The 22848-nt window shown below is 36.3% G+C and overlaps 1 protein-coding gene across 1 annotated transcript; it reads left to right on the top strand.

Annotated features, from left to right (window-relative positions):
- The first annotated feature begins 1775 nt into the window (after window positions 1–1775).
- On the top strand, window positions 1776–21314 carry LOC131149729 (uncharacterized). The gene is made up of 9 exons (XM_058100436.1): window positions 1776–1927; window positions 2460–3284; window positions 10909–11014; window positions 11361–11453; window positions 11548–11743; window positions 19334–19512; window positions 19870–20117; window positions 20339–20511; window positions 20946–21314. The coding sequence occupies exons 2-9, from the start codon at window positions 2957–2959 to the stop codon at window positions 21111–21113; spliced, it is 1491 nt and encodes a 496-aa protein (XP_057956419.1). The 5' UTR covers window positions 1776–1927; window positions 2460–2956; the 3' UTR covers window positions 21114–21314.
- Window positions 21315–22848: the final 1534 nt, after the last annotated feature.

Below are 22848 nucleotides of genomic sequence, written 5' to 3' on the forward strand. Positions count from 1 at the left end.
CGGGGAGCTGCATACTCTTCGAGCACGACTGATGGTACCCACATACTATCTGAGATATGTGGTTGCACTCTATCTGTATCTAGGAACGGTACCATGCTCTGTAATCTATATCTGTCTGTGTATCTTTCCTCAGGGATCTGTTACTATATATAAATATATACATATATACTCTTTTACTGTTTTCATCATGTTTCTAAAATTACCGTAACGCTGTCTTTATGTACTATATATATATACTGTAAAACTGTATACTGCATCTGTAGCATCTTGATGCTACCTCTGTATTTCTGTCTGTATATTACGGTAATAGGAAACATGGCAAAACAAATTTTGTATAAAGTTGTGGTATAAATACTGATCCGAATAATACTGTATACATGTATCTGTATATATATATATATCTATTTCCTGAACTATTCATATAAAAACTGTATATGCATGTATATTTCTCTGCGAATATAAATCTATCTCTGTATAATCTCATATGCTGGAAAACCATATTAAATGTATATACTATCTATATCTTTGTATTTAGTATAGTATGATGTTTCATAACAACTGTATAAATTCATTCTTCACATGAAAGTCTACTTAGGCCACATAAACATTTATGTTCATTTTCTATAAAAACTGTATAATAGACTGACATAAAAATATGCTTATAAAATCTGTATTAACTCTATTAAAACTCCTAGCATAGCATATTTCCCTTACCTCAACCTTGAAAAACCCCTATAAAAATCTGGCTCTATACCTGTAGGATTCCTAGATCAACCTCCTGAAAACACAATATCCCAAAACAAAATATTATTATTTTTTCGCCTACGTCATTTCTTATAACTACCATAAAGCCAAAAACTCAATAAAAGACCTTATCCAGAATTTGGGATGAAATCCTATTTCGTTTTCTCGACGATCCATTTCGGTAAACTTGTAGGGAATTCCACCAGGAGCGTCGTGGTAGCTTCAGATTGTCGATCCGGGGACTGGTGGGGCCGAAAACGAAGAGAGAAGGGAGAGAGAGTCGTAGAGAGAGAGAGAGAGAGAGAGAGAGAGAGACTTCTTAAAAATGAATTTATTCTCGGATTCTCGTATATATATAATAGGGGATTTTATCGACGAGACCCTATGTTTGTCGACGAGTCCTTCACAAATTTCGTCGATGAGACCCTGTATTCGTCGATGAAATTCAGGCTGCCTCAGAACCCCTCTCGGTATTTTCTCATCGACGAAGTCCTGTATTTGTCGACGAAATGCTTAAAGCCTTCGTCGACGAAACCCTGTGTTCGTCGATGAAATTTGGCAGCTTCCCTTATATTTTTGCTTTCATTTCTCTCTCTCTTAATATTTAAATATTATTATTTTTCCGGGTCATTACATATATGCTCTGCTCTCCATATTCATTTGTGTTGGCAGGTGCCCATTACTATGAATTAGCCTCAGTATTGAATAGCCATTAAAGTCCTTTACCCACCCTGACCCAGTTGTGCAGAAATTGCAAAAGAAAAAGCAATCTTTTGAGTTGCAACTACGCTAGTAGTGATGGGTCACAATTAAAGCTAGCTTGCTTGGACACTACTCTACTGCCAATGCCATCATTCAAGTGGGGCATGCAACTGCTCCCTCTTATTTGGTTCATGAGAAACAAAGCAATAAGCAACCATACATTATTCTCCAGTACCAGCCGCCCCTTGTTCTTCATCTCTCTCTTTCTCTCTCTCTTTGTATATATCTCACGCTCTCTTATCCTTTCTCACTATCTCGTAACTCTCTTTTCCATCCTTCACTCTCCATTTCTCTCTCTCACGCACGGCCATGAGAACCTAGCCATCGCCGTCGCCAATACGCCGCCACCTCCAGTCACAACCATCCTTGCTCGACATCACCACCTTGCTGCCCTCCTTCGCTCTCCCTTTCTCACTATATCGTCTCTCTCTTTTCCGTCTCTCAGTTTCCATTTCTCCTTCTTCACCTGACACTTGGTTGAATTATGCATGCATCTAGCGTTTGTTTCACTATCTTTTCTATTTCTACTTTCTGAAAATGAGGATAGTGATAAGGACGAGTATTAGCAGGGACACTACTTGGCTTTCCAATCATTTCATAAAAATAAAACTATTGTAATTATATTACTCAATTATTATTATTCCAAAACTTGTTGGAGCAGGTGTTTTCCCAATCCCACTTAATCATTATTTAATATTTTAATATAAAAAAAGAAAAAGAAAGAAAAAAAAACTCCTTAAATAGTTCCAAGTTTTTATAAGAATGAGTACTTAGTGTCATTTATAATAATTTGACTAGTCATTAAAAATATAATTTTGAATAAATTATTCAATACCAGCCTCCACACACATACACAAACATGTAATTATAATAGTAGCTAGCTAGGTAGCCTAGCCAGTAGCATGCAACTTGCTTTATATATGCCTATAAAATTTTAAATTGAATGGATTCAGTACTACTGATGCATGCAGGGGAGGCCAGTTGATTTCCTCTTGCTCCTGCTGCCGCCATCTGCAATTTTGCACCTGCATGCCCTCAGTGTTCAAGTGGGATAGCGTGCGCGAGTGAGGGAGTGGGTTGCGGATATCAAAAATCATAATAAATAATTGCATATATGGGACAAATGGCCGGAGGAACAAGCCGGAAACCGCATTTTTCAATCTGGCAGAAGACGAAGAGTCCTTGATCCAGCGAGATTTGGTATTCAATGGTTATTTTTATTTTCACTCCAACTGATCAAGCTGCCAGATTATGTAAGCGTTATAACAGAAAATATTTTTCTAAATAAGAATTATTTAATATATTATTTTAAAATAATTACAAACGAAGAAAAAATTCTGTATTTTTCGCCCTTTTTTTCCCCTTAAAACGTCATCGTTTTGCCCCTCCTTAGTCCTCACGAACGCACACCTCCAACTCCGGATCTCTCTCTCTTTCTCCCGCTCCCTCCATGCTAGCAACCGCCACCGACCATGGCGGCACGGTCCTCCGGTGCGCCGCTGCTTCACGTCTGCTGCTCCTCTCTATGATCCTCACATGGAGAACTCTTCTCAGTCCCTACGACACCTCCGCACCGCTGAACCCTAGCTGCCTTTCTTCTTCCTCAAACTCTACAGAAGGCTCGGTTCTCTGGCCTTCCGTCGCCGCCGCCGTCGAAAGCTCTGTCGTATGGGACGGCGTCTACTTCGTCCGCATTGCCGAGTGCGGCTACGAATACGAACAGTCCTACGCCTTCTTGCCTCTCCTCCCCATATCCCTCTCTATCTTCTCTCGCACAGGTGACTTATTTTGCTTTTATCTTTTTCTTTCACCCGTTCCTTTTGCTTTCCAAGCAGAAAACAAGTTTTTTAGTACATTGTGTTCGGGATGTAAACAAAAATAGAATGAATTCATTTGCGCATGAAAGGAATTCTTGAGTGGAATTCGTTTGCAAATGAATTCAGCTGTTTGGCCTCCTCTACACTAAACTATGGAATTTAACTAAATTCTCTCGTTTAATGTGTGATTTGGTAGCGAAAAGGCGTGTTTGCACAGCTATTTAGAATGTTTGTGACTTTTTTTTTTTTTATAACTATTTTTTCTCGAGACTCAGCTTCTGTCAATATTAGGGGGATAAATGTAACATAATCAATTCGAAGTTTAATCAATAGATTTACACGATCGATTAGATATGTAGCAACATTGTACTACCAGAGTCAATAAGTATGCCCAATTCTGTCAGGCTATTCACTGACACATAATCTGCTCAATGCATTTCCTTTCTGAAGAAAGGAAGGGTTATGTATAAGCATTTGCAAATTCTAACTTTAAAACCTGACTATCCATGTACCCACATGACAGAGCATTTTTTCTAGATATTTTGAGTTTAAATGTTTGACTTGGAGAGCAATATACTGTTTGTGGGTTGCACGCAGTTCAGATTTTGCTTGGGAATTTAATGTTATAATGAGACGAGCTCAAGATAAGATAACTGGGATACCCTCATGAGACAAGCATCCAATTCCGTGATTTGTTTGTTAAGATTTCAATTCTATATTTGCTGCTAGAAAATCATAGATTTGTTAATGAATTCCACAAATTTTGCAAAATTCAGTTGTTTTGCTACTTTTCTTTGTTTTTTTGCCTACTTTTCTTATCGAAAGAAGAAGAAAAAAAAAAAAACATTTTTATAGTTCAAATTAATTTGTTTTCGTTTTCCCCTAAGGCAAGTCTATGAAGTTTTAGGGCTTAGTTCTTGGTGTGTTAGGGCCACACATAAAAGGGAGTTAAGTTTGTTGACTGTCACGGGGCGGTAGTTTACCAAGGCCATAAGGAGGCACCTTGAGTTTGCCTAAAGTGTGATGCAGTCACGATTGTGTGGTGACAAGATTACACTAAGTACTGTGCTGCCTTACTCATTCTCTTCCATGGAAATACTCCAACGTCCAATTCAGTGATCATGTCTCATGACACAACAACCTTGTTCCACTGAAATTATCATACTCATATTCCACTAGTACTAAAGTAACCCTTATCCCTACAACACAATACTCTAATAGGAGCACCTGCTACTTACCATCCATTAGTTGAAACTAAAGGAAATGACATTGTACATTACTTCAATTTGACATATAAAGGATAAGCACTCTCGATAGTCCAAATACGTTTGAGATGAAACCGCCCAATAGCATACCAAAGGGCCAAGACTAGGGTGAGTCTTAACCTTTGGGCTAAGAGTATGTGTGACTTCATTCTCCAATAACTTGTCCATGGGGCTTCAAATCCCATAAAAAAGCCCAAGACAACCCTCGAGGATGTCAAAAGCCCGCTCTCCTCAAGGTGCTCAGTTAGTACCCACAAAGATACTAAAGGAGGTAGGCTGCTCTCTTGGTGTTCTCCTAAAAGTAACGTCTTCGAATCATTCTTGTTCACGTACGAGTAACTAGCTATGGGTCTAATGATCATACATCTTAGCTCGAGAAATGCCACTGTGATGATTGTCCGGATCTACCACAATGTCACATTAACATTCAGAATATGCCCCATGACATCTCTGTAATATAATCCATGTTAACTGAAGTTCCTTCCATAATTCTTCTGACAATAATACTATAATTATCCAAGGTTTCCCAACAATCTATTTGATGTGTGTCACAGTTACAAAATGTTGGATTATTCAATTTTCCCTCGTTCCATCTTATCAACGTCCTTGTTGATTAACACACGCATCTGACTTCCAATAGAAATCTCAAAAACTCAAAGCAAGAAGTTGTTGGAACAACCTAGCTCCGATGATCTATACATCTCTATAATCAAATCCGTATTAACCGAAGTTCCTTTAATAACCCATTTGACAATAATATTGTAACCATTTGAGGTTGCCCCTACGAGCTATTTGACATGTGTCACGGTTATAGAAATGTATGATAATGACATTTTCCCTCGTTCCATCAACGTCCTCAATGATTAACGCACACATCTGACTTTTTGTAGAACTCTCAAAAAGATGTTTTTGGAACAACCTAGCTCCGATGATTTGTCTCTTCACAGAACCTAGACTCATCTTTATTCCGGTAGTAGACTTGAATTCAATTCCCAAATAAAGATTCTCTTAGAACACATTCATGAACACAACGTCTTTCTTCAAACTCAGTCTTGATTTACAAAATTAGCACCCTTTAATAACCACCCTCTAATCTATGATTCCTCAATGAAGTCACATTGACCAAGAATAGTGCTCCACTCACTTGCCATCCACCATCCCATTCCAACAAGCTCCTAGAGGGTATTGATCAATCCTCTCAAAACACCTAATTTATCCTTGATATGAATCCATATTTCATCCTTGTCCCTCAAAGCAAAATTCTCACCAGAGTGAAGAGGATTTGTCATTTGATTCACCGAGGAAAATTCCTATCCAGAGCTAGTCTCACTATTGAAACCACCCAAGACTCATATCCGTTCAGTCCAAGGAGCTTCACAATCAAAATTTCATTCTGGTTGTGATTCCCTCATAACTTACTTCCGACACTTTAATGTTTGATTTGATACCGTCTTCCGTAGGCTGATGCAACTTCCTTTCTGCCACAAATAGGTCCATTCTGATACCTCATTCTTCTAATAATATGCCAACAACTTCATTGTTTTTTCTATCCGCATTTTCATCACCTGTAGAGAAGGTTCCCATACCAAATACATGAATAGGTCTTACACCCAATATAACACTTTGTGGATCACTCCCCCTCTCAAAGACTCTTCAAATATGATAATATCACAAATTTTGGCTACATCAATTCCACTGTTCCACTCCAAAGATGAGTCTAGATCCTTCAAGTCTCTCAAAACATTACCAATCTCAAAAATTAGGTTTCAAATCCCAAGTTCATCAAAGCTTACCAAAATCCTCATGAATCCCATATCATAGATGTTCATACCTATGATGAAAAATTAGATCCAAGTACCTTCTTAGACTTGGCAGAAGAGATAGAGGATTGCTTTGAGTGGTACCACATGAGACGTAAGGAAAAAGTTCAATTTGTTAAAATGAAACTTGTAGAATGAATAGTATTGGCAAACTATTCAAGAAACCCTCGAGCAGGTAGATGAACCGCTTATTACCTAGTGGGAAGTGATGAGATGAAGGTTGAAATAGAAGTATAGATGTTCCTCCCTCCTTCCTATAAGAAAGAGTTGTTCAGTGAGCTCTTGCCATAGACAAACCCTGAATCATATATGAGTGGTATAACGTTAAAAGATAAATTAAGGAATGAACATATTTGTGGTAGGCTACGCATAGCACTTGTAGAAGATAAGATAAGTAAGAGACAACTTCGGTGGTTTGGGCACCAGCAACGTAGGCCAAATAGTGTACCAATGAGGAGTAGTGAGTTAGTTACTTTTAGTGGCCATAGAAGGGGTAGGAGTAGGCCTAAAATAACTTGTGATGAAATAGTAAGAATTTAATAACTCTTAAGGTGTAGGAAAAATTGCCCACAATTGTGTAAATTGATAGAAAAGGATTCATGTAGCCGATACCTAATGGAACTTAAGGCTTGGTTGTTGTTTGTTGTATGCTTCAGAGTGGTTTTATCGAGGTCACATGCCACACAGTCACCACATTCGTTAATGGTCTTAAGGAGGATATTAGAAGAGAGGTTGAATCTCTAGGGGCAGCCAACTAGAAAGCCATTGCCATAGAGAAGTACCTTAAGATTTCTCCTATAGGACTTAAGCTCAACTAAGCGAGTCTTGTCCAGATCCTTTCCGTAGTGTAGGTCTATCATACCCTACTACATAGTCCACAGTTGGACCCTAGTATTCCCATAGGGCATAAGCTCCATTAGTGAGTCTCGTCAAGATCTTTTGTATAGTCTAGGTCTATCATTCCGTACTCCATAATGTCAAGTTAGACCCTAGTATAGCTCTAGAGTGAGTATTACTAGGCAAGTAGAATCCCACCACGTTACTCATTCTTGTGGGTAATGGAGGACTGCTTTTTCTGGATTTTTAACAGATTTATAAAAGGTGTAGATTTAAGAAACTAGGGATTTTATATTAGTTTTAGGACATTAGTTTATTTCAGAGATTTTTAATTACTTTGAGATTATTTTACATTTTTTATAATATTTTGTGGTTATGTTGTAGTTTTTGGTAGTAATCTTTAGGGGTTCTTAGTTACCTATAACTATAGGCATATGATGAAAGAACAATTAATTTTTGATGATTAATTGTGTCGCATTTTTACTCTCTCTCTCATGGCAGTTGCCCTCCCTCTCTTCCTTCATCTTCAACCTAATGGTCTAGTTGAGGTTTTTAAGTTTGAATTGTAGCCTAGGTGATCTAGTTAGATGGTAATGGGAGAAAAACAAGACAGGTGAGACTTAGTGCTACCTATTGTTGAGTTTGCTTATAATAATTTTGTGAATAGGTCTATAGGGATGTGTCCTTTTGAGTGTATATTGTATTACAAACCTTGTGCACACATTAATCTTATTCCCTTGTCACTAGGTGCCGTACTTCAATGCTTGCTAAGCCTTTTGTTCATCCCATCCATGATCTGCAGTTTGAGGTTGGGGAAAAACTTGCTAAGAGCACTATAAATTACTAACTTGTTGCAAATGTTCGTTAAAGGCTAGAGAATATAATGTGGGTCATAGCGTCCATGGTCTTAAATTCTCAAATTTTTTTTGAAAATTTCACTTTCCACCACTGTGAAGTCAAAATGGTAGACAAACTCTATTTTACAAAATTTTCGATCAAAATTCCACAAATCACCCAAAATTTATTTAAGTCTCAAAATTTTAGAGAAATTTATCAAAAAATTTGCTGTAGAATGAGATTTCCTCAAAAATCAAACTTGAGATTCAAAATGCAAATTGAAATTTCTATTTTACTCTATATATATATTTTTTAATTGAAACTAAAGATTATTACAAGAAGTATATGAATATCTTTCAGACTTTTGAAGTTATATGAAAAATCTAAATTAGATATTAGCTACAACATTTTGTTTGATTATTTATGTCTAAATTATTGGCATTTTTTGTATAATTAATAATAGTTAACTAATTTATGAATTTAATTAATTTTAGTTGAATATGTCAATATAATTATTATATTACAATTGCTGCACCTTATGCACCACATGCCTATCTCGTTGCATTTTATTTATAATATTTTAGTTCTAGATCTTGCATTATTCTAATAATAGTTTCTGAAGTTTCATAAAAGAATTCCATGCTTTATTGATAATTTCCATCGTTTTGTTTTTTGGGTTGAAATTGAAATCAAAATTGACCTAATGCTTCCAATCTACATCCTTAATAAACTTAGACCTATTGTATATTTACTTGATTTGCCTAATGCTATGACCATTAGTCTTGTTTTTAGATTTGACACTTTGCCAAGGCACTTTTGAGGCTCCTACTTTGTCATCTAGTACTCATGTAGGGTTGATGGTTCCTCAGGATTCTTCCACTTCTTAGCCACTAGACAAACTGGAGTATATTTGGGATGACGAGTTTGCGACTTGTCCTTAGGGTGATTTTCTATGTTATATGGTTCTGTGGAGAGGTTTTCTTGCTTTGGATGTTAATGGCTTACTGAGGATGCTATTTGTGCTCGGCTGTTCGAGTCATACCTACAATTACACTCTTTGGATCTGAGTTCTTTTCAGCTGGGGAGTATGACAGAGGACTGCCTTTCATCATTTAGGCCACATATTTAGCATACTTATTTTTTACATAGATTTAGTGTCATATGCGTGAATTGGCCCTTTTGATTTTGTTGTGTAATTTTTTGTTATATTGGCTTTAATATGTAATTATGCGTTTAAGTTATTTGAAGGGTATAAATACTTTGGTAGTTGTATGATTTGGACTGTTTTTATTTGAATCAGACTGGTTTCCCTCCCTCTCTATCTCTCTCACTCGCTTGTTCGTGCAGCCCTCTTCCTCCTCTCATTCTTTCATCTTCCACCCCTCTTCTTGTTTGTTCTTCTTCCTCCCTTCTCCTGCTTCTCTTTCTTTTCCCTTAATTCTCTCTTTATTCTGTTTCTGTTATTATCCTGCATCTCATAGACTTGCTCGGGTGAGAAAGGAAACGCTTTCCCACAGTTCTGTTGGTGTATGATGGTTGCTATTGCGGTTTTGGTGCCTTGGTTTCCTCTGCTTGCTTTTCCAAAGAAGACACTTGTCTCTAGCTTGAATTCATTTTTCAGTCTGGACTATGGTGTTTTCGGTTTGTGATGATTGCTCTTGCAGCTTGGGCACCTCTGATTTCTCTTTTGTTTGTTTTTTTTAATTTTTTTTTTTTGTTTTTCTGAAGTAGAATGACATTTTGTGGTTTATTTTTTATTTAAGTGTGAACTTGTGGAGCTTGATGGTTTGTGGTGGTTTTTCTTTCAGTTTTTGCACCTCTGATTCCTGTTTTTCTTTTCTATTGTTTTTCATTTTCCAAAGCAGAAACCATGGTTTGTGGTTTGATACTTTGATTTTTTTTTTTGGTGTGAATTTATGGAGTTTGATGGTTCATAATGGCTATTGCAGCTTTTTGTGCCTCTGATTCCTTTTTCACTTTTCTTGTTTTTCATTGACAAAGTAGAAACCATGTTTTGTAGTTTGAATTTGCTTACTAATGTGAAGTGTGAATTTTTGGAGTTTTTATGGTTAGTATTGAAGTTTTTGCGCCTCTGGAGTCTGGACCCTCTTTTTTTTTTTTTCTTTTGTTTGTTGTTTTTGCTTTTCTAGAGTAGAAAATGCATTTTTTAGACTCTTGTTCTTGGAGCATAAATGAAAAAAGAATTCATTTGCAAATGAATTCGCATGTTTGGCGTACTGTATGAAAAACTGTAAAATTCAACCGAATTTTTATGCTTGAAATGTTATTTGTTAGAAAAAATGTATTTTGACCTCCATTTTGTGCATTTTGTTTGCACACCCTTTCAATTTTGATTGGATTTGCAATAAGAGGACCCAATCCCTTGATTTGATGCTCTGATTTTTATTCATAGTTTGCTTTAATTCCAAACAGAGAGAATCCTAAATTTTGAATAAATTCCACGAATTTTTCAGTTTTCATTTGTTTCAAAGGAGCTATAGTTTGAATTTGTTTTTTAGGCTCTGTTTGGGTCAAGGATTTTGCAAAAAGAAGATGAGGTGGAATTCAATTTTCTGTTGAGTTTTATCTCTGTTTAAAATATGCTTAAGAATGAAAGTTTATCAAACATGAATAGAATTGAGAAAATTAAAAAATAATGACATGTAAAATAAAAGTTTATTCATTGATTTGCTATATATTTTGTTCATTTCTCAATGTCATTAATTACCATGCAAGAAAACATGCATTCTTTAATATTTTATTTTCAAATTTTAAAATAGTGTGAATTTATGAAATTTTGATGGTTTATGATGGTTGCTACTGCAGTTTTTGCACCTCTGATTCCTCTTGTTGGGCACAGAGCTGTGTTGGGGTTATCTGGTTATGTACTCAATAGCATTGCCTTCGTGCTCTCTGCCATTTACCTTTACAGGTTAGTTGCCTGCTAAAATGCTCTTGTTCTCTCTGTTTATCATTTGATAACAAGCTATTAATGACATAGTGTTGGGCAAAGTCACTCACATTGAGCATGCAACTTTTTATCAATGTAGAAATGAATAGTAGGGTGAGAGTAAGACCCTCCTTATCAAAAAAATGAATTGGGTCTTAGAGACTCGGAGTAAAGGGAGGCCATTGTTTTTTTATTTCTCAAAACTCAGGATACATGCACACGCAGGCATGCCTACACACACAAAACTATGTGATTGTCTGATATATGGTCCATTTATGTATACATATGCTTTGACTTTGATTCTTGTTCCTGGCTTTGTTGCTAACAGGCTTTCAGTTATTATTTTGAAGGACCCAGAAGCAGCATTGCGAGCTTCAATATTGTTTTGCTTTAATCCAGCCTCGATTTTCTATTCGTCGATGTAATTTTCTTGTTTTATTTACGTATTTTACTTTCATTTCTTTTTCTTGCCAGAACAAAAATTGATGAATCATGATTCTCTATTTGAACTACAGATATTCAGAAAGCTTGTATTCCATGCTCTCAATTGGTGGATTGTACCACTTAATATCTGGTGCAAATGATGTTGCTATGCTTTTCTTTGCTCTCTCTGGCTGTGCAAGGTCAAATGGGGTCCTTAATGCTGGCTATTTCTGTTTTCAGACACTGCACAAGTCCTATGATGCCATTTTCTTAAAAAAGCGTGCCTTTGTAAGTTTTATCATCTCTCTTTCTCTCTCTCTCTCAGAAGTCTATCCTTGTCCCCATTTAATGACTTATTCTTGCATCATTTGAGAATATATGGTGCTTCAATGCAGCTTGATTGAAGCTAACAGAAGAGACTATATAGATCTGTGCAATGCTTTTTCAGATGTCCCTTTTCTTCCTATTGCAAATGTGAATATTCTGGCTGTCTGGCTGAGCTGTTCCCTCTCTAGTGGGATGGTTATTAAGCAAAGTTATTTTGACAATTGTTTGGTCCTCCCTAGGAAAAAAGGAGCTGTCAGAAAAAAAAGAAAAAAAAGAAGTTGATTATGAGTGTTTGATAGAAAAGCTATAACAACAACAACAACAACAACAAGCCTTAAGTCCCACTAGGATAGGTTGGCTAAATGAATCCTTTATTGCTAATTCACTCGATTAAGGGCATTTTTCTTGGCAGCCTTAAGAGCTATTAAATCCTTTCTTGCTATCTTATTCTAAGTTATTTTAGGTCCATGTCTACCCCTTCTACTAACTCACCCTTATTCAAATGTCCAAACCATCTTACCACACCACTTAATCTAATCTTCTACTAGTGTTATGCCTAACTTATTGCAAATATGTTTGTTTTTAATTTATCCTTTAATGTTATATGGTTTTACCACTCATCTACTTTATCATTTCTTCAACTTTTACGTTTTGGATGGATATGTTGTTTTTAGTTGGCCAACATTCTGATCTATATAACATAGCTGGTCTTGTAGCTGTCCTATATAACTTTCTTTTTAATTTCAAGAGTATTCTATGATCACACATCATGCCTGAAAGCACTCCTCCATTTTTCCTAACTTGCTTTAACTCTGTATTACATTCTCTTCAATCCCTCCTTCCACTTGCATGATAGTGTTGAAATATGGCTTATTCTAGAAGCCTACCATTGCCATTGAAGTCTTCAATGGTGGGCTAATTTTTCAAAGGTAGGTGATTAGTGGTTGTAATAGTGGTTTTTCCTAACCTATATAAACCCATCACCTCCATTTGTATTCTCATCCCCAAAATTGCCTACTTCTCTCTTAGGCACATTCTCTCTTCTCTCTCTCATTTTGTAATATTTCTACAATAGAGAAATATTGATTGATAGTGTCTGAGGACATAGGCACAATTAGCCGAACCTCGTTAATTCTGGTGTTCTTCCGTTTATCTATTCAGTAGTTAACTTTTGTCTGGTATAGTTGTAGTAATATATTGTGTTAATTACATGTCTAAGGAAAATTCTGTCTAGGAAAGAGGGATTTAAGCGGTCCGTTGTGACCCCCACTTCCCTGGGAATTTACCTGGTGTAATTTTGTACAATTATTCACTCTCTATTTACCTGTACAATTGTAACTGTGGTAAAGTTAGGTGGAACAATCTCAAGTTTCACAACAATTGGTATCAGAGCCAAGGTTATTCTTAGTATGCTCTGTGGTTGCAGCTTAGTCTGATCTTCCACATCAGAAAAGTTTTCCTTGGGCTATTGGCATTCCGCATCGGCAGCTATTGAATAGCATTTATGGCAGAGATGGCAGATAGTGCAAAAGCATCCACATCAAACTCGTCTATTTTGGCAAGAACTACTGTGACAAATGCCAGATTTGCAGTGGAGATTTTTGACGGCACCGGTCATTTTGGTATGTGGCAAAGTGAGGTTCTAGACGCTCTCTTTCAGCAAGGTCTAGACATTGCCATTGAAGAAGAGAAACCAGAAGATATTGAGAAGAAAGAATGGGGGACCATCAATCGGTTAGCATGTGGTACAATTCGATCGTGTCTTTCAAGAGAGCAGAAGTATGCATTCTGTAAGGAAACTTCTGCAAACAAGTTGTGGAAGGCACTGGAGGAGAAGTTTTTGAAGAAAAGCTCTCAGAACAAACTCCATATGAAGAAAAGACTATTTCGCTTTACCTATGTCTCGGGTACCACTATGAATGATCATATCACCAACTTTAATAGGTTGGTTACTGATCTAGTTAATCTGGATGAGACTTTTAAAGATGAAGACCTGGCTTTGATGTTGTTGGGATCCCTTCCTGAGGAGTTTGAGTTTCTTGAAACTACTCTGCTCCATGGAAAGGATAAAGTGTCTCTTGGCGAGGTTTGTGCTGCTTTGTACAACTATGAATTGAGGAAGAAGGACAAGCTTGAAAGCACAAGTGGAGCCAACGAGGCTCTAGTAGTTCGAGGCCGTTCACAAAGCCAGAATAGAAGAAAGAAGGAGAGATCCAAGTCAAGGTCCAGACCAAACAAAGATGAATGTGCCTTTTGTCGGGAAAAGGGGCACTGGAAGAAAGATTGTCCGAAGCTAAAGAATAAAGGCAAACCTGATAAAGGAAAGGCCATCTCAAATGTGGCTGAGTACGAAGATGGGAGCTCAGATCTTTCGCTTGCTGCTACGCCATCAACTAGTTCTTCGAGTATATGGCTACTAGATTCTGGGTGTAGCCATCATATGTGTCCCAATCGGGATTGGTTCTTTGATTTTAAAGAACTAGAAGGTGGAGTCGTCTACACAGCAAATGATGTCCCTCTTACCACACATGGGATTGGTTCAGTCCGCTTGAGGAATCAAGATGGATCAATCAAAATATTGACGGACGTTAGATATGTACCAAGTTTGATGAAGAATCTTATTTCTGTGGGAACCCTAGAATCAAAGGGATTCAAAGTAACAGCAGAAAACGGAGTCATGAAGATCATCTTTGGTGCACTCGTGGTAATCAAGGGAATTCGGAAGAACAATAACTTGTATCACTATCAAGGTCGTACAGTTATTGGGACGGTAGCAACAGTTTCTTCTGATGATAAAGCCATAGAAGCAACTAGGTTATGGCATATACGCTTGGGGCATGCAGGTGAAAAATCCTTGGGACTTCTTACAAATCAAGGATTATTAAAGGGAGCAAAGACCTGCAAGCTAGATTTCTGTGAACATTGCATCAAAGGGAAGCAAACAAGAGTGAAATTTGGTACTGCAATCCATAATACCAAGGGTATTTTGGATTATGTTCACTCTGATGTGTGGGGACCTTCCAAGACAACGTCACTGGGAGGAAAACACTACTATGTGACCTTTGTTGATGATTTTTCTCGAAGAGTATGGGTGTATACTATGAAAACTAAGGATGAAGTGTTAGGAGTCTTTCTCAAATGGAAAAATATGGTGGAAACTCAAACAAGCAGAAGGATCAAGTGCCTCCGTACAGATAATGGTGGAGAATATAGAAGTGATCCATTTCTTAAAATTTGCGAAGATGAAGGTATTATACGACACTTCACAGTGAGAAATACACCACAACAGAATGGAGTGGTAGAACGTATGAATCGAACATTGTTGGAGAAGGTTCGGTGTATGTTATCCAATGCTGGGTTGGGTAGAGAATTTTGGGCTGAGGCTGTGACATATGCCTGCCACCTCATCAACTGCCTACCATCTACTGCTATTTGTGGTAAAACACCATTGGAGAAATGGTTTGGAAAGCCTGCTACAGATTATGATTCCTTACATGTATTTGGTTCCGCTGCCTACTATCATGTCAAGGAATCAAAGCTGGATCCGAGAGCTAAGAAAGCAATCTTTATGGGAATCACCTCTGGAGTAAAGGGATATCGTCTTTGGTGTCCAGAAACAAAGAAAATAATCTTCAGCAGGGATGTTACCTTTAATGAATCTACTTTTTTAAGAAAGGTGACAACAGAAAGTGTTGAGCAAAAGGATGGTGCTCCAAAACAGGTGGAGTTTGATAGAAGAATTGTTTACCCAGAAAATGAAGACTCTCCTATGGTAGAAGAAGAGTCGCCTGTAGAAGAGGTTTCAACCCAAGAACCTCAACAGCAACATGAATCTATTGCATTGAGTAAGCCAAAGAGAAAAATTAGAAAGCCTGCTCGCTTTGTTGACATGGTGGCTTACGCATCTCCAATTGCAAACGATGATACTCCTGTTACTTACAATGAAGCAATCCAAAGTTCGGAAAAAGAAAAGTGGAGGGAAGCCATGAATGATGAAATGCAGTCCCTTCATAAGAATCGAACATGGAAGCTTGTTAGTCTTCCGAAGGGAAAGAAGGCAATTGGGTGTAAATGGGTATATACAAAGAAAGATGGATTTCCTGACAAGAATAGTGTTCGCTACAAAGCAAGGTTGGTGGCTAAAGGCTATGCACAAACGGAGGGAATTGATTACAATGAGGTATTTTCTCCAGTAGTAAAACATTCCTCCATAAGAATTTTATTGGCTTTGGTAGCAAAATTGGATATGGAACTAGTTCAATTAGATGTAAAAACTGCATTTTTACATGGAAACTTGGAAGAGGAAATCTACATGACTCAGCCAGGAGGTTTCAAAGTTGCTGGAAAGAAAATATGGTGTGCAAACTTGAAAAATCGTTGTATGGATTAAAGCAATCCCCAAGGCAGTGGTATAAACGATTTGACAAGTTTATGATGGGGCAAAAGTACAGAAGAAGCAAATATGATAACTGTGTGTATTTTTGCAAGCTACAAGATAGATCTTTCATATATCTTCTTCTTTATGTTGATGATATATTGATAGCCTCCAAGAGTCAGACAGAAATTGACAAACTAAAGGCTCGGTTGAATAGGGAGTTTGAGATGAAGGATCTAGGCGAAGCAAAGAAAATTCTCGGTATGGAGATAAGTAGAGAAAGGAAATTGGGGAGGCTTTGTTTGACTCAAAAACAATATTTGAGGAAAGTACTGAAGCGTTTTGGTATGGATGAGAAGTCAAAACCAGTTAGTACTCCGCTTGCTCCTCATTTCAAGCTGAATGCATCTATGTCTCCAAAAACTGAAGCAGAACGAGAATACATGTCAAAAGTATCGTATTCAAGTGCTGTTGGTAGCTTGATGTATGCCATGGTGTGTACAAGGCTCGATATTTCACAAGCCGTTGGAGTTGTGAGCAGGTATATGCATGATCCTGGAAAGGAACATTGGCAAGCTGTGAAATGGATTCTACGATACATTTTGTATACGGTAGATGTTGGACTAATATTTGAGCAGGATAAGTTAGATGATCATAGTATTGTTGGATACTGTGATTCCGACTACGCTGGTGATTTGGATAAGCGTCGGTCGACTACTGGCTATGTTTTTACTCTTGCAAAAGCGCCAGTTAGTTGGAGGTCTACCTTACAGTCAACAGTTGCTTTGTCCACTACAGAGGCAGAGTATATGGCAGTCACAGAGGCTGTGAAGGAGGCAATTTGGCTTCAAGGATTGATGAAAGATTTGGGAATTGAACAGAAGCACATCAAGGTGCATTGTGATAGCCAAAGTGCTATCCATCTAGTAAAGAACCAAGTCTACCATTCAAGGACAAAGCACATCGACGTTCGATATCACTTTGTTCGAGAAATTCTGGAAGAAGGTGGAGTAGTAATCCAGAAGATTCGAACCACTGAGAATCCTGCAGATATGATGACAAAAGTGGTAACTGTGGTCAAGTTTCAACATTGCTTGAACTTGATCAACATTGTAAAAAATTGAAAGATTTGCGCTACAAGCGCGTTTGAAGACATTATGGAATCTATGAGAGATGTTCAGAGATGGAATTTCGCCAAGGTGGAGATTTGTTGAACTATGGCTTATTCTAGAAGCCTACCATTGCCATTGAAGTCTTCAATGGTGGGCTAATTTTTCAAAGGTAGGTGATTAGTGGTTGTAATAGTGGTTTTTCCTAACTTATATAAACCCATCACCTCCATTTGTATTCTCATCCCCAAAATTGCCTACTTCTCTCTTAGGCATATTCTCTCTTCTCTCTCTCATTTTGTAATATTTCTACAATAGAGAAATATTGATTGATAGTGTCCGAGGACGTAGGCACAATTAGCCGAACCTCGTTAATTCTGGTGTTCTTCAGTTTATCTATTCAGTAGTTAACTTTTGTCTGGTATAGTTGTAGTAATATATTGTGTTAATTACATGTCTAAGGAAAATTCTGTTTAGGAAAGAGGGATTTAAGCGGTCCGTTGTGACCCCCCACTTCCCTGGGAATTTACCTGGTGTAATTTTGTACAATTATTCACTCTCTATTTACCTGTACAATTGTAACTGTGGTAAAGTTAGGTGGAACAATCTCAAGTTTCACAACAGATAGATCCAAGATGTCAAAATCTACTACTGCTATTTTTCTTGATTATCAAGTTTAATCTTATTTCCAATATTTCCCCTTACGTGGCTGGGTAGAAAAACTATAAGATGTTTTAAAATGACCAAAATGGATGTCTTCTGGTAATGTATTAATGCTGGGTGATTTTGTAATATTTGGGGGGAAAAATTAAGGATGCCCATGGAATAGAATAATCTATTAGAAAAAAGCTAGCTTTTAGCTTTTAAAAGCTTATGTTAGTATACCACTTCACCTAAAAGCTTAAGCTGTTAGGTTGTGGGCCAACAATGTATATCAAGCCTTAACACTGCCCGACATGTGCAGCCTGCTAGCACCAGGAGGATAAACAAGCAATGAATAAATCCCATATTGGAACAAGATAATATTTTGACAAATTTTCATTAAATGTGGACAACAAGATTAGAACTCAGTACGTACTGGCAACCATGGCTCTGATACTATGTTAGAATGCCACTTTAATTAAAAGTTTAAGTTGTTAGGTTGTGGGCCAACAATGCATATCAAGCCTTAACATCTTCAAATCTGTAACTCTTAGAAGTTTCCCAAAAAAAAAAAAACTAAAAGCTGGCTTTTTAAAAGTTAAAAAGAGTTGTTTACCAAGCATGTTATATTACTTTTTAGAAGAGGAGTTTATCCAAAAAAAAGGGGGCCACCCTTAACTTTGTTTTTCTAGTAACAAAAGAAATTGCCGTCTTCAGACCAATAAGAAGATAGAAGCAAGAAGGAAGAAAACATACAAGAGGAAAGGGAATGATTTGGCTTAGCCCTTGTTCCCCTTTTATATTATTCAAGGGAATGTTAGAATATTTTTGTAGCAGTTTTGAAGACAGAAAATTTTAGGCTAGGGAAAGCCATGGTTGTTCTTGGGTATCTCTTGGTGATAATAATTTCTCGCTCAATTTTATAGTTTTACTGAAGTTTCATTTCATATAATTATGTGTCTTATTTATCTTAGCGTTTCTTGATCGTAATTTGTTCATGTTAAAACCAGCTTAAACATGGAAACTGTGGATATTTTAATGTCTGTATCTTGTTTTGATCATTTTTTATGGCAAGCATTGGTGGTGCAAGTATTGAGATGTACTGCATGAAGTCAAGGCTCTGTTTGGCTGGACAGAAAATACTTTTAAGTGGAAAGTAGGAAAAGTATTTTCTTGGAAAAAAATGATATTTCTTATATTTTCTTTTATGTATGGCAGCAAACAGAGGAAAATAGGATAATTAATTTTTCATAGCAAATCCCCCCTCCTCCCCCCCAAAAATAAAATAATTATTAAAAAACCCAATTAGAGTCTGAAAGTTTTATGCTTAGACTTCAAATTTTAGTTAAAGTTAATTCTAACTTGCAGTGATCCAAGGGGCACAATGAATTTGTTTGTGATTCTTATTTAAATATTCTATTCCAGTTGGCAGTGCAGATTCTTATTGCTGGAGCTTTGCGCTGTCTCTTTATTTTTGTCCCATTTATTGCTTTTCAAGCATATGGATACCGCAATATTTGTCTTGGACATTTTCCAGATGAGATGAGGCCTTGGTGCAAAGCAAGAATACCTTTGCTGTACAATTATATTCAGAGTCATTATTGGTATGTTTGTTTCTGCACCTAGTGATTAATTTTTTTCTTTCCTTTTACCCTTGTTGTGCTTTTTTGTTAACAACATGCAATTTGGATGCTCTCTGGTGTTTCTACTAGTACTTAAAAATCACAAATATAGTCCCTTAATAGATAATAAGACCCTTCTAAAATAAATTCTTAATTATTCATATATATACTAAACATAATAAATATGTTTGGGTTTCTTTTTTTTCATAGGTAACATTTTTACACGAAGAACCCCTTGACGGTCTCCAAAATTCTTTTCTAAAAAGTAGTTGGTTTGATTTTTTTTTAATTTTTTCTTAAAATGTCCCTGACATAGATTGATGGATTCTATCATCACAGGGGAGTAGGTTTCCTGAGATATTTCCAACTGAAGCAGTTGCCCAACTTTCTGCTCGCTTCTCCTATATTATCTCTAGCATTTTTTTCAATTTTCTATTATATGAAGTCACAGCCTGAAAATGTTCTGTCATTGGGTTTCCGAGCTTCTTTTGAGGGAAAAAATTCCACTGCTGCGGTTTCTTTGGGCATGGATCCAAGATCCAACCGTCCTCATTTTTCACAGCAATACTCTTCTGAGACAATTCGAGGTATTAATTTAAACTCAGAGTTAAATTAATTTTCTTGAGAAGCATGCACAACAGCACAATAGCAGCATGGCTGTTTTGAAGTTGTGCCTATGACCATAAGGAGTTTTTTTTTCCCCTCTTCTGAACTTAAAATTCAGCCCTTTTGATAGATCCCGCCTGTTTGTGGTTTATGGTTGCAACACACAGATGATATTCTCATGCAACAGTTACATTTGCAACAGGAGATCACTCCCTTAGGCAAAGGAAGCAGAAGCTCAAGGGGGAGAATCCTGTACCACTTACAATAGGGAATGGATCATCAGAGAAGCCAGGATATTTGTCCCCTGTAGTTCTTCCTTTCGTTCTACATTTGGCGTTTATGGCACTCACAGCTTTTTTTGTCATGCACGTGCAGGTTGGATTCATTTTTATTCCCTCTGCTATAAATTTTTAATGTTAGTGCTAGAGCTCACATATGTTTTGCAAGGTTAGAGGAGAGCTAAGTAGGTCACCTTAAATTAGAAATGTGAAAAGGTCATATCTATTTATTTTACTTTTTATAGTTTATGTGAAACAGCGGCATTTTTTGTTGGATTAACTCTCAAGACCAAGCGGAATCTAGGAGCTATTTACTGTCAAATATTTATTAGCTTTATCGGGCTTGCATTTACATTTTTATTTTTCCAATAATGAAATGAAGGATCAAATTCCCCTTTCAAAGTTATTGTTGCTTTCTTTCGAGTTTTATTTATTTATTTATTTATTTTTATTCGCCAGATAATGTGTGTGTGTGTGAGTTTTTTTTTTTTTTTTTTTTCAACTTTCTGATATCTATGCATTAATTTACAGGTTGCGACTCGGTTCCTGTCTGCCAGCCCTCCAATCTACTGGTTTGCCTCATACTTAATGGTGTCTCCTGGAATTGGTAAGAGGTGTGGATATTTCATTTGGGCGTATTCAGCAGCTTACATCCTTCTCGGCAGCTTGCTCTTCTCAAACTTTTATCCCTTCACATAAGCCTTTATTTTCTTGTTTATACCTGAGAGCATTTCATCAGCTGTTGAATCTCTTAACCTTTCCCAGCTTTACTGTACATGTCTTCATTTTTTTATCTTCTATTTATTTCTTTGCAATATGTAAGCTAGTGTTGATGCATTCATTAAGTAGAATGGACAACCTCGAATGGAGATCGATGCCAAAGCATTTGTTTTTTTCTCATTTTTGAATGGTTCATATTATGTCTCTCCTCAAATTGGATTGATGCATGTTTAGGGTTCCGCACAATGAGGTGTTTCAAATTTTCAACTCAACTTGATTTAGACATTTGAAGCTTGAAATTTGATTCAAACTTGATTAAATCTTGTAAGTGAAGAAAGTCAAAACTTGACGACAAGGCTTTAAATTCCTAAAACTCAAGATCAATGTGGTTAAGTTGGATTTAGTTTTAGAATAATATCAAGAACAATCGTAAATATATAAATAATATTAACTGTATGCATAAATGTATACAATAATAAGTTCGACCAAACTCGATTAAGCTTGCAATTGTACTTAAGACTTGAACTCCAATCGAGTGGAGCTGAGTTGAATGAAGTCCAATAGTCTGTGAGCAGGTTTGATTTACTCACGTCTTTGCTTGCGGCAATAATGGCATAATCTAACTTGTTTGACTATAATTACCATTGACCTAATATTTTTTAACCCATGTCTGGTTTTGTATTATAATAATTTTTACATCTTAAATTATTTACCATGCATGAATAGAGTCTCACTCAATGGGAGAGGATTATCCTTTGTGCAACTCACAACTTATGGCTTGTTAAGACTAATGTCATAGGGATTTGAATTTGGATTTATATTATATTTAGATACAATGCAATATAAAATTGTATTAAGATTTAAATTAAATTTATTCAAATTTAAATTCAAAATTTGAAACTCATTCTGTCAAATGTCGCCCTACTATGATTGTAATTTGGCTCAGACTTAAATCAATGTTAATGTTGTCCTAAATTGCTTTTACTAAAAATTAAGTCTCTCTTTTTTCAATGCAAAGTGTTAAAAAACTTGGAAGTGTAAAATATACTCTTAATGTGCTAATGTGAGTTCACAGATCAAAACACATTATTTGCTTTGGATATGTGACTTTGTGCACTTCTAAAAATTATTGACTTGGGTTGTCTATATTACGCTTTTAAACAATATTAGTACAAATCAATTTGTTATTTTGTGAGTTACAACACTTTTGACTTCCACACCATTTGGTATGGTTGCATAGAAATGGATGAGGAGGCACTATTCATAGTCCAAATTGACCCTCAGATGTATTTATTTATTTTTACTATGGAATGACAAATTTTGCCTCCTTTTCTTTTTTGTCTTTTCAATCATGCAGGGATAAATTTGTCATTAACTACATTAAAAGTTAGAATTAAAGTATTATAATATTTTTTGAAGTGCCAATAACATCTCCTAATCAAATGTGTTATGATAAATTCAAGTAAAATACACTTGTCATATTTATATTGTTAAAATTGGCGAAACTTTTTGAACTTTTACATACAATGAGGGTTCAAATGGATTTCGATCGGCGTTTTAAAAGGTGGAAGTGTAAGGCGAGATGTTTTATCCTTTGCAAGATGAGGCGTAAGCCTTAAGGCGTAAGTTTTTTGGGATTATATTTTTTTAAATAATTAATAAATAAAATTAATTTTTATATAGTAAAAAATATAATTTTTTAAAAATAATAAAA

The sequence above is a fragment of the Malania oleifera genome, chromosome 2, assembly GCF_029873635.1.
Source record: "Malania oleifera isolate guangnan ecotype guangnan chromosome 2, ASM2987363v1, whole genome shotgun sequence".
Classification (NCBI taxonomy): Eukaryota; Viridiplantae; Streptophyta; class Magnoliopsida; order Santalales; family Ximeniaceae; genus Malania; species Malania oleifera.

Coding starts and splice junctions, on each gene's coding strand:
- LOC131149729 (XM_058100436.1), top strand. CDS start 2,957: ATGCTAGCAACCGCCACCGACCATGGCGGCACGGTCCTCCGGTGCGCC. Junction 11,015..11,360: donor TCTGCCATTTACCTTTACAG/GTTAGTTGCCTG, acceptor TGTTGCTAACAG/GCTTTCAGTTATTATTTTGA. Junction 11,454..11,547: donor TCGATTTTCTATTCGTCGAT/GTAATTTTCTTG, acceptor TTTGAACTACAG/ATATTCAGAAAGCTTGTATT.